Below are 12747 nucleotides of genomic sequence, written 5' to 3'. Positions count from 1 at the left end.
GGCAGCGGGCAGCAGTCGGACAGCGCGTGCGCACTGTACAGCGGCAAGCGGCGATGACTCACAGCGAGTGAGCGAGATGGCAGCAGGATGGCGCGATGGCAGGAGCAGACGTCCGCACAGGTCGGCAGTCGGGCGCAGAGTGAATGTGTCGGGCGCAGAGTGAATGTGTCGGGCGCAGAGTGAATGTGTCGGGCGCAGAGTGAATGTGTCGGGCGCAGAGTGAATGAATGAGAGCAGCTTGGAGTACTGTTCCTTCTACTTCAGCGTATTGAGCGAAGAGTGATTCCATATGTCGAAGACCAGTCACTTTCCGAGTGGCTTTATTCTTTGACGGCGAAGAGATGTGCGGTCCTACTGCATCTTCTTTCTTGTGGTGTTCGAATTAATACCTGGTGCTGAGTTTTATCAGCAGACATCGAGACAGAACACGAAAATCCACCCGTATTACCTTGACGACCGTGGTTCCACAACTGAGCGTTAGTTCGGCGGCTGCACCACTATGTGGAACCAGCTACCCACTGAAGCATTTTCGAACTAATTCGACTTAGGAAGAAGAAAAGAGCGTACACATTTGTAAAAGGCCGGCAACGCACTCGCGAGCCCTCTCGCATTGAGAGTGTCCATGCCTATCACTAGGTCGCTATCACTTAAAATCAGGTGAGCCTTTAGCTTGGGTTAGATATGAGTTCGTATATATATGGTGAACCGATTCAATCTTTACTAGACGGTTTAAAAGTCGTTAGTGAATTCAAGTTAGCCATTTTTTTCTTTAGGTTTTTAACGTTGAGGTATTTGCTACCGCGGCTAATAAATGGTCTACCCAATCAGATTTAATGGCGGATCCACACATGCCGGGCGGCACGGCCGGCGGCCAGGCCGCCGGCCATGCCGCCGGCACATGCATTCTTTACCTGCGGCACGCGCGGCTTTAGGTTGCCGGCGGCAGTTTGCTTGCGGCTTTGATACCGAGTGGTAGTGTTGTTCATTTCATAAAAATAACGAAATGACAGAATTTAACTGGGATGATAGTGCAGTACTTTTATTAATAGAAAAGTATCAAGAAAATAAACTATTGTGGAACCCAAGGCACATGGATTTCAAGAATCGCAACAAAAGAAATGATGCTATTAGGGATATTGCTTCTGTGTTTTACATAGCATCATCAGAAATTGAGAGAAAACTGAAGAATTTATCCAGCCATTATTTTCGAGAAAAACGCAAATATGAAGAATCTAAAAGGAGTGGATCTGGACGGGATGATGTTCAATTGCCGAAATGGTTTGCTTATAAGGCGTTATCATTTCTTAATGACAAGAATGCACCGGTACCAACAGCCACACACCTAGTGTAAGTACCCATCAAATTCTTATTATAATTAAGTACACTAGTTGGTCGAAATTCGACCATAATTAATTTAAAATAAGTACCTACATATTTCATTAAGTAATATTTTCGTTACAAAGTTTTAGCTTCGCGTATTAATATTAGATACCTACAACCCGGTAACCATACATAATACCACGGAGCGCGGGCGAGCATACTCTCGTATTTGAACCTTATGTAGTCGGCATAACGCTCATAGTACGAGATCCCGCTACGTTTATAACCAATTTTTATTAATTATATGTCAAATTGAAGCTATTTTTTTTCTATTAATTATCATATTATAAAGTTGCTTAATTAAATCTAGCCGCAAATAAGGGTTACTGGCTGTTAAAGATAATAAATATTTAAGGTAGAGTGAAAGAGTCTACCGTCTACAGTCTGTCAGACGAGGACAGCGATTGCCGGCTGTGCGACGCTTTTAAGCCATTGCGCATGCGTCGAATGTTAGCAGCATTTTTATTCTAACATAAAAACCACGCTGTTTTGGAGTTCGTAATAAACAACGTTTTATATTTACATTGTTATTTTATTTGTGCATCTAAAAATTATTATATTAATTAACGTAAAATAAAATTGATAAAGATGAAGTCGTGTTTTTGTGTAACGAAAAAAGCAATGTACTCGACTTTAATAATGCACCCTAGTAAATATATATTCTCTTAATTATAAATAAATTTAAAAATTTGGTTTTAAACAAAAAGTCGATGAGCACACCAATCCTGCAGTGGGATCTTAGACTATCACCAAATGCGTAGTATTCGGGAATAAGCGCTCGGGAATAAGTTATAACAAACGGTTGCTAAGCAACGGAAACCAAAGATTAAGTAATATAATAATATGGAAGTAGAATTATTACATTATAAGACACAGGTTTATTTACAGCGGGTAGGTAGCATAGTCTATATACAATAAAAATCAATTGCTGTTCGTTAGTCTCGCTCAAACTCGAGAACGGCTGTACCGATTTGGCTAATTTTCATCTCGAAATATTTGTAGAAGTTCAGGGAAGGTTTAAACAATGAGAAACATAAATAATAAGTAGCGGAAAATATATATATACAGTAGGGATTTACATACTGATTAGATATATTCAAAGTATAATGTTGAAGCTTGTTTGCAATTATTTATAAGATTTCCTTTTTATTTTCAGTCTTCTCAAGATAATATCACTCCCCAGACTAAAAGGACTTCACGAAAGGAAATTTAGAGAGAGAACCTGAAGTTGATGAAGCTTTGCAATTACTGAGGGAGATTACGTCTAATGCAAGGCCACGCGATGATGCTGCTATATTTGCAGACTATATAAGTAGCAAGTTGAGGAAGATGGGTCAATACACGATGTGTACAGTACAACATCAAATCCAGAATATTGTCTATGAAGCAGAAATGAGAATGGGTTCGATGAATTTTGATACCAATAATACTACTCAGCCTCTTCGTTATCAAAATGTTCGTGAAGGATACTTCACAGGCCAACCTACAACGCCATCAATGTCACCATCGCCTTCAACTTCGCGCTCTTACTCTGTTCAATCAGACTATGAAATGCAAAATAGCCTAGATGTCAACACAAGTGACAGTCTGTTACAAGTCTTGAAAAATAATTTAACCGAAAATAGTGTAATAGAAAAAGGAAAATTAATTATTGATAAATGTTCATGATTCCTAAATAAAACAATTATTTGAATAATCATATTTTATTTCCTTCAAACATTATATTTCATATTGCCAAGGAAGCTGACCTTGTTCCGATAGATAATAACATTTTAGCTCATTTCTAATTACACTTGGTTCTACATTTAGAGCGATCTGGGGAATATTTTGTTGTTCTTCGTTCAAAACTTCACCGGTAATTCTTTCATTTCTCCTTATAAAATTATGCAGATGCACACAAGCCATCACGACAATTTTTGCTTTCTCATTTTGTAAATCAATGCGTGAATGCAAAATTCTGAATTTATTAGATAAAATGCCAAACGCGTCTTCTACAACCATGCGCCCGCGACTAATTCTATAATTAAAAACCCTCTCAGGTGATCCTTTTGCATGATATCCAGAAAATGGTTTTATTATATTCTGTGAGATGGGGAAAGCATCGTCACCGATGAAATAAAAAGGTACAGGTGTATTTCTCCCTTGTAATGGAATCGCTTGTGGCAGATTTAAAGTTCCATCTCGTATCATATCAAATAAAGTTGAATTTCGTAGTACTCCACCATCAGATATTCTGCCCTGACATCCAATGTCCACGTATAAAAATTTATAATTGGCATCGATTAAAGCTAGCAAAACAATACTGAAATATGACTTATAATTAAAAAACTCAGAACCGCTATTATTTGGACATAGTATACGTATATGTTTCCCATCGAGGGCACCTACGCAATTAGGTACATTCCATTTCTGCATGAAACTCCGAGCCACTGATAGCCATTCTCCCTGTGTATTCGGCATCTGTAAAATAATTTTTTTTATGATATTTGTGTGTGTAGTTCTAGTTGAATGTATGTAAAATATGTGTGATATTCCAGGTACAGTATTAAATCATAGATATTATAATAAATTCTACTAGGAATAGATACGTCACTTTGGAAATCGTTGTCCTGGGAACTCTCCTGGCAAGAATCTTTTTGTTCAAATGTTTGTGTCTTGTAGGTACATGCCATAACTGTGTGAATTTATGTGGTCTGTTTTGTTTTCTAATATAGGCGTTCAGTTTTTAAGTACCTAATATGTTACGGATATTTGTATAATAATAATAATATAATAATAAGCCTCTTATCCTGAACTGTTTCTTTGACTTTGTGGTTGACTCTTATCTTGAAGTTATAAAATATCTGTGAGTTCAGTGTGCCTCTTGGCAAAGGCCTCCTCTAACAATTTCCATTGTACTCTGTCTCTTGCAACCCTTCTCCATTTTGAGCCTGCTGTTAATTTTAATTCGTCTTCCCATCTCTTGCTTTGTCTTCCTCTGTTCCTTTTCCCATCTCTAGGGTACCAGTCAGTTATGATGTTGCTCCACTTTTCTTGTTTATCACGTATCATGTGCCCAGTCCATCTCCACTTCAAACTATCTATTCTAGTGAGTATGTCTGTGACTTTTGTCTTACTACTTATGACAGTGTTTCGTATCTTATCTTGTTTCTTAATACCTATATTATTATATACGGATATTTGTACTTACCCTTAAATAATTGGATAATGTAGATACCAAAGCTTGACAAACCTCTGGAATTATTAAAGAAATAGCTTGTGGAGACACTTTAAACAGTGCACCGAGTGAAAAATAAGAGTCTCCTGTAGCCAGGTATCTCAAAGTAATTGCTAGTCGATCGGAAGCTGACACAGCATTTCTCCAGCGGGTGTCAGTTTTTGATATCATGGGTCCAATTAAATTCAGTAATATTTCAAATTCTTCACTAGATATCCTTAGAAAAGTGTTAAATTTCGAACGAATATTTCTTCGGTTTATGTCGTCCTTTCTTAAATCTTCAAGTATCGGGGACACATTAGGCCTATTTCGTAGACTGGTCTGACCCAATATCTTCGTTTGATTTTGCGGTTCTTTTTACGAATAACATACAACACTACACTTACGATACACGCAACTATATCATAGTCCAACATCTTCCAATCCTACGGACACTACTGACTTCGACGAAAGTCACAACACTACTGCGAAAATTTGCAACCGCATCTGCAGGCCGGCGGTAAAGCCGGCGGCAAATTCAGCGGCAAGGCGGTCTGTAAGCCGGCGGCATAAGCCGGCGGCATGTGTGGATACACCATAAGATTGCCTAACGCCAACCAACATATACAGCAAATTAAAAAACTACTTTTATATGCATTTGTCGCGCTCCTTAACAAGACTGCTATAGTTACATTAATACAAACCACGGCGGTATTCTAATGTAACTTATTATGATTGTATTATTTTTTTTTTGTAAAATAAAGAAATTTAAAAAAAAACCTGTAATAAATTATGCTATCGTAAATGCATTACGGTATCATGTTTTTCAATTTTAATTATAGATACACATGCTTCATGTTGGTGGCATGAATATGATCGATTTAGTTTACTAAAATTCTTAAAGATAAAGGTTTTACACGTCGGGTCATCGTGATTAATAACATAATCCTCACATATAGTATAGATAGTGATTATGGACGAAATGGTTATGTAATGCACATATGTGTTTCGTTTTATAATAAAATAATCTCTGAAAATTAGGTTTAACATGAACACAAATATCTGCGATTTTCCGATATAATAAAAATTCGTAGATTTTATTGGTATAATTGAAAAGTTTAAATACTAACGGGTGGCGCAAAAGTAATGGCACTAAAGAAAATTTGTTTATTTTTTTTATATGACGATAGTTTTCATTCTGTTGTTGAAAATTGTGTAGTGAACAAATGTAAAATACACTGAAAATAAACATGGACCGTTTTACTACCCAAGAACGTGGAATAATCGTGTCAATGTTCTTACGGAATAATTCATCAGTGATAAAAACACAACGTGAATTTCGTCGACGATTTCCTGCAAAATCACCCGATCTGACGAGTCCAGACTTCTTTCTTTGGGGTTTTTTGAAATCTCGGGTGTATGTGAACAAGCCACAGACTCTCGCAGATCTAAAAGAAAACATTCATCAAGAAATAAGGAACATATCGCAGGAAGTATTACGGCAAGTTATGCAAAATGTCATAAATAGGGCTCAAATGTGCATCAACTCTGGAGGTCACCATTTAAAAGACATCATCTTTAAATCCTAATGGTACGAAATTGAATGGCACAAATATACATTTTAAAAAACCTAAATCTAATTTTCTACTTTAGAAAAAAAAATTATAGCTGAACCAAATAGGGTCTTTACTTTTGCGCCACCCAGTTTAATATACCTACTGGGACGTATATTTTTTAAACGTTGCGGCAATATGTCCTAAAGAAATTATTCATAAATCCTATTATCGCCCATTCTCTATGTTCTATTCTTATATACAATAACATAATATTTCGCAATAACTTACTCATATCAGTAAGCGATTTAGAAGACAGTTATAATTAATTGTCAATAGATTGACTTTCGCTTATCAAACATTTCCAATGCATTCTGTTGTGTCTATTGCATAAATATTTACTACTTTGAGAGCGGAGAATTCCACGATAAGCGGAGAAAAGGCACGTGTTCAAAGATAGCATTCATCAATAACACTTTAAAAATAGTTCTAGTAGTCTCGTGCGTGATAGAGGTTATCAATTATTGTGGGAAGATTCCACTGCAAACAAGGCTAAATAATTATTAACGATGTTATAATAACAATGTACAAGTTTTTGTTATGTTTTATATAAAAAAACGAAAGAATAATTATATCTATTTATATCTTCTTAGTATTAGATACAAAATTCAATCTGAGTCAATGATTGATAATTGTGCAATAATACTTCAGTATTTTATCGTAATAAATTGTTCTGACGATTCACGTACCAAAAAACAGCGGAACAGTTTATAATGTGTTACAGATTTTAATATTAATTATGACGTTTTTAGCTCAATTAAATTTAATAAGAGTTTGTAATGAAGTAGTGTGTGACATATTGATCGAGAAATGTGATTGAGCTTGTTAAACATTATAACGAATAATTTGTAATTTTGAGTTTTTTCTAGTGTAAGAGTTGTTTTGACTTCTCACATATAAATTTCCACATAGGAAATATAAAGTGTTTACTTGCTCCAGTTCACCTTTGACTTACTGTTATGATCACGGGTTTTCTTATCATGTTGTTAATGTGCACTAAACGTGCACTGATACAGTATTTCTTTTTTTTTAATTTTTGTTCTTTTGATTACTTTTTTGAAGTTAACCCTGCTCAGTGTCTGGGTTTGTTCTGCTCAGGCCCTTAGAGGCCCTAATACCGTCTACGTTAAGTATTCGAATGTCATCAAATGAAATCTATTTGCGAAAATCTTGGTAGGCTTACGTATTTAAGAATAGGAAAGACATTTCCCAATATTTGGTATCGAATATTCATATACGATTAAACTTAAATTATTAAATAAAATATGTCGAAAAATATGCAATATTATTTTTTCTTTAATATGGGGAAAATAAAAAGGCTTTACAGACATGGAAGAATAAACTACGAATTCAAATTTGATGTGTTAAGTAGTTATTAAAGTATATTTCATTCGAAAACAGAATGGTTTCCTTACTTTTGATTATTAATTAATTTTAAACATTGGAGATAAAGAAGAATTGCTATGATTTCGCTGATATAAGGTCAAAAGGGTGCTTGACAACATTATTTCTGTTACCGTTACATATTACATGAATCGTAAACGATGATATGATAAAAATTCAAGTTCACTTATTTGCGTGTTGCTGGGCGAGACAATACTTAAAAAATTACTTCGGAGACTTAACTCGTGCAACATTTTAATAATAACATATAAATATTTTTAAATGTTGCAAGTAAATAAAAGAAATATAAAAAAACTTTATCCTTTTTTTTCTTTACTACATTAGATTACATTAAGTCCATGTCATTATGTTTATTAGTACTTGACCTCCGACGGAGTGAAGGCCTCCTCCAAATTCTTCCACATGTCTCTCTTCCTCTCCACAATTTTCCAATCATTCCCCGCTATCCCTTTTATTCCATCTTGCCTGGTTTTTCGTGGATGTTCTCTCTTTTTTCTTCCATTGGGCCATTCCAACTGAAGGTCTTTTTGACCCATCTGTCATCAATCGTGAAACATTTTATTTTAGCAATAAAATATAAGTATAAATGTTGTAAGTACTAATATATTGTGTAAATGTTGTAAGTACTAATATAATGTATATATTAATAATAATAAAAAATCCTTGAAAGATAAATATAAGATATAAGTAGGTATATAACGTTTGAATATAATAGATTCGTTCTACTGATTCATAGCCTAAATAACGGTTAGATTTTTCCAGTGAATTAAGTATATTATTATTTAACTATTGACTCAGATGAATATTTCGAAATACGCTTAAATGGGCAATATAAAGGTTGACAGTTGTATGAGAATTCCACAGTTTTAATGTTAAAATGTGACATTATAATTAAAAAATAAATAAGTATTTGTTTCTGATTTTTTAATAACAAAAAAATACGTTTTTACATTGATGGCGGACGAAATGTTCTATTGCTGTATTTTTGACTACTTGTTATTGTTTATCTACGAGTACATGTCTAAAATCCACAATGGAAGATATTTCGTAGGCATTTGAATCTAAATTCGACTTAATAATTCGACTAATTTGCAAATAAAATATTACGTCAATTGTTTTCTCACAATCATTCGGCTCAATTTGATGAGACAGAGCCCAGAGGTCATTTGTTGTTAGGAATAATTTATATTTCCACCAATAATAAAAGAATATTAATAGCACTCGTCATGATACCGTAAAGTAAACCGATTCAGGTAAAAAAAGTTGTTTCATTATTTACGTGAGTATATTTTAACATTTTAAATATATTGTTTGATACAGTAAAAAGCCAAGTCGGGCTAATCGAAAGGTTCGAACTTTGCATTAACTCAAGGCAGAATTTTAACTGCATCAATCAATTCTATAATAATATGTAGTTTTTATTATTTAACCGTGAAAATACGTATACAGTTTTAACTTGAGAACTTGGAATTTTTACATTTTTATCAGGCGCAAAGGGCTGATCACCTACTTGCCTATTACAGATTACTAAGGAAAAGAACACGAATCTGAGGCCCAGACTTAGAAGTTTGTAGCGCCACTGTATTTTTACAGAATGTTAAAGGAAATAATGGAATGAAGCAATGATATTTTATAAAATCATCTAACTAACAGATTGCGCTATTATTTTGCTTTAATTAAATAAGAAATGAACAAAAACAATCGTTGTTATTTTTTACTTACTATTTTTATTAAGAATGTTCTTGTTTATGGTCAAATAGTGACTAACAAGAAACAATTTAACAATCAAGTTGAATGGTTTCGAATTCAGAGCGAAGCTTATCGTTACGTCTGGACTGAATAAGACCTTCGTGTTGAAATAGTTTTACTAAGCCAAAAGTGGTGTAAATAATTTACCCACTAACCTATTAAATACTCTAATATAATTTCTATATAGGAAATCCAATAGATATAAAGGTATTAATATATAAGTAGTGTTCGTGATAATATTTTCAAGATTAATATATAATACGATTAATCTTATTTGTGTAAAATTATCAGCTTTTAAGGTGTGCACACCTTCACATTCAATGATAACTTATCAAATGTATTAGGGAATCCAAAACTTTTTATTTATCTATTATAATGCAGTAAAACTAGATAGATAGCTGAATGTTGCTTACAGTAATAACATCATGAAGGTTAGAAAAGGATTTTTTTTTCTTAATAGAAAAGTGTTAAGACAATGTCACTTCTGCGTGACACATATTGTCGGTTTTTATGTCTAAGGCATTTCATCACACGCGAGTGTTTATTTTAAGAACAAAAATAAATTCTGATAAGACTCCTACAATAACTTATCTTTATCCAATATCATTGTAACATCAGAATATAGCACGTGGAGCATTTACCTGATAAGGGCCGAAACACTCCCTCTTCAGGACGTCAACACACTGTTTTTAAGTGCCTCATTGACGTTTGTCGAAGAAAATCGATAATTTTGCGGCACTAACGCACGTAACCGTGTTCACAGACTTTTCAACGGCAGGTTGTTTAAATAATTAAACAACTGATTAGGTGTCTATGGGCGGCGGTATCACTTAACATCAGGTGAGCCAAATGCCCGTTTGCCCCTTGTTACATAAAAAAAAAACATATATAAGCTTTGCTCATCGAATTAGTAATCCTTATCATGGTTTTTTACAACAGAAAATGTTTCACCAACCAAACAATATACAATCGACTAAAGGCTTTGTGTCAATGAATCAGTCAGAACAGTATAGGAGTAATAAAGTCAGTGAACTTGGATGAATTATCAAAATCGCATGATTGTTAATCGCATAATCAGACATCAGATTTAATACTGCGAATTTATGTTTAATTTTTCGTTTGTGTAATAATACACAAGCTATTATAACCTTTTTAGCTAATAAAAATAAATGTTGAATTTGTAACCTGATTTTGGGTTTTTAACATGGTTAAAACAATAGCAATATCATCTAAAACTATTCATTTGTGTAATACATACTAATGGCGCTATAAGCTTTTGGTCATGGCCTGAGATCTTGGTTTACCTTTTTCTTTGATTATACTCTGTACAGACAAGGAGTTGATCTGCATTCTGTGCCTACACAGTCTAAATTTTGTGGTTCTCCCCATCTCCAAAATGTGTCGGCTTTCTCACGACGTTCATCGTATGAGCAAACATCAAGTTCTTGTTCAAATAAATGATTCTCCATAGATTATACTACTGTGCTACTCTATGGTTTAAGTTATATAATAATGACGACGGCTTTGTAAATTAAAGGAAGCAATGAATAATTATTAATCACCCTTATTTGTTTAATTTATATTCGCAGTATACAATGTAAAAGGTAAACGTTAGTACATGCATTGTCAACATCTTGTATATATAACCACAGTATTGCGTCTGTCATCTTTCCAATTGACCAATCCTAATCAAACGAAGCGCGCCATCGTTTTAATTGGTTATCATGTTCTCTACTATAGACAATAATTTTAGCAAATTGATGCGATTGTATCGAAAAAATACCATTGTATAATTAATTAACCGATCATTTATTGAACAGTGAACTGATTTATGACGTGTGCTAATGAGTCTTTAGTAGGTAATTAAAGTTTTATCTTCATGAGGAACTTTCCATCATCGCTGTATTTTTCTTTAAAGTAAACATTCTTATCGAATAAGGAATACGATGTAAAATTAAACATGATTTAATTTTGCGTTTATAAACGGTACAAATAATAAAATATTAAAATAAATTCGATATTTGAGCGAGTATTACATAATTAGAGGAAACAATTGTTTTGTAGTGTTGGTGTAGTGGCTTCAGCGTGCGACTCTCATCCCTGAGGTCGAGGTAAGACAATCTATCGGAATTTTTTTCTTAATTACTTTTATCTAGGTAAATAATATTTAGTAAAGTTGTGGTAAAATTAGGCAAGTATAGAGATTTTATTATTTAAAAACTGCTTGTTAATTACAATACATACATAAGAAACCAATAATCAAATACAAATTAAGTCAAGAAAACACATAAAAATGTTTTTTGGCTCTCTATTACCTATATGTAGAATGTGAATTCATTTAACAGGGCCAGTTTTTTCGTTGCAACATATTTGGTTGGTTGGTTGGTTTGTGGACTCGTTTTTCGCACTTAGACGCTCACTAGGTCCCTTGTACGTGAGCCCTGGCTAACTAAGCCAGCCTAACTCCTTCCAGAAGCACAGAAGCTTCCTGGGTACTTCGCAGGCTTCACGGAGCGACGTCACTGTTCCGAGGATTTCTGTACGTTGTTTAGCCACAGCCTCGCATTCCAGGACTACGTGGGTGACTTTTTCCTCTGTTGCAACATATTGCAAAATTGTTTAAATTAACAACAATAACTCCTGTTAGATTAACACAAGTTATTATTGAGTTTTAGGCTCCTATGAAATTATCGTCACTATAATAAGATATGTATTCCGGTTTAAATTACTAATAATTGTACTAATCATATACATAATTGGTTTATTCAGAGTTTACATTTGTCAACTAATTCTATATCAACATTTCGACCTCTGGCCACGTCATTGTGATGCAAGAGGAAGAATTTATTAATAAGCCGATAAGGGGAATATAAACAAAATAATACGTTATTATAAGCAGTTATGAAATTTTGAATTCTAATGTGTTTATCGAATCGAAAATGAATGTTAACTCTTTATAATTTACGTACCGTTCGTTGGAGATCGTAGATTCGATTTCGAGAAAATATCCAATACTTTACTTTGTTTTTAAAAATAGTTATTTAATTATCTGCACATAATATTATATTATAAAAACAACGGTTTTGCAAAAACGATTCTTGAAACGTTCTAACACGCAGCATAAGAGGTTTTTAAACCTTAGTGATACCATAGCTTATAGACAGATGTCACTTTACTCAGAGCTTTTCAAAAGCTCTCAAGTTATATGTTATGGTGGCAGAGAGGGCGCCACTATGATGACAAGTTGACAAGTTTCCAAATAAAAATATTTAAATATCCCAATTGAATGTTACCAAAAGTAGTCTTTTAAAATGAATATACTATTAGTAAGTAAAAAAAACAAGATTTATATTCTAAATTTTCGCTATGTTCTATACAAAATTAATACATATTAATACATACAAA

General features: G+C 33.7%; 1 protein-coding gene, 1 long non-coding RNA gene and 1 pseudogene across 2 annotated transcripts; 2 read left to right on the top strand and 1 right to left on the bottom strand.

Annotated features, from left to right (window-relative positions):
- Window positions 1-903: 903 nt before the first annotated feature.
- LOC125063793 lies at window positions 904-3120 on the top strand (annotated as a pseudogene).
- Window positions 3068-4768, bottom strand: LOC125063792. The gene is made up of 2 exons (XM_047670434.1): window positions 4571-4768; window positions 3068-3840 (listed from the first exon to the last, which is right to left on the bottom strand). Exons 1-2 carry the CDS (start codon window positions 4766-4768, stop codon window positions 3100-3102), a joined length of 939 nt encoding a protein of 312 aa, XP_047526390.1. The 3' UTR covers window positions 3068-3099.
- A 6802-nt stretch (window positions 4769-11570) lies between these two features.
- On the top strand, window positions 11571-12106 carry LOC125063682. The gene is made up of 2 exons (XR_007119552.1): window positions 11571-11723; window positions 11766-12106. It is a non-coding gene; the product is annotated as an uncharacterized LOC125063682 (long non-coding RNA).
- Window positions 12107-12747: the final 641 nt, after the last annotated feature.

This window comes from Pieris napi, chromosome 3 (genome assembly GCF_905475465.1).
Source record: "Pieris napi chromosome 3, ilPieNapi1.2, whole genome shotgun sequence".
Taxonomy (NCBI): domain Eukaryota; kingdom Metazoa; phylum Arthropoda; class Insecta; order Lepidoptera; family Pieridae; genus Pieris; species Pieris napi.
This window is presented reverse-complemented; position numbering and strand designations above follow the sequence as displayed.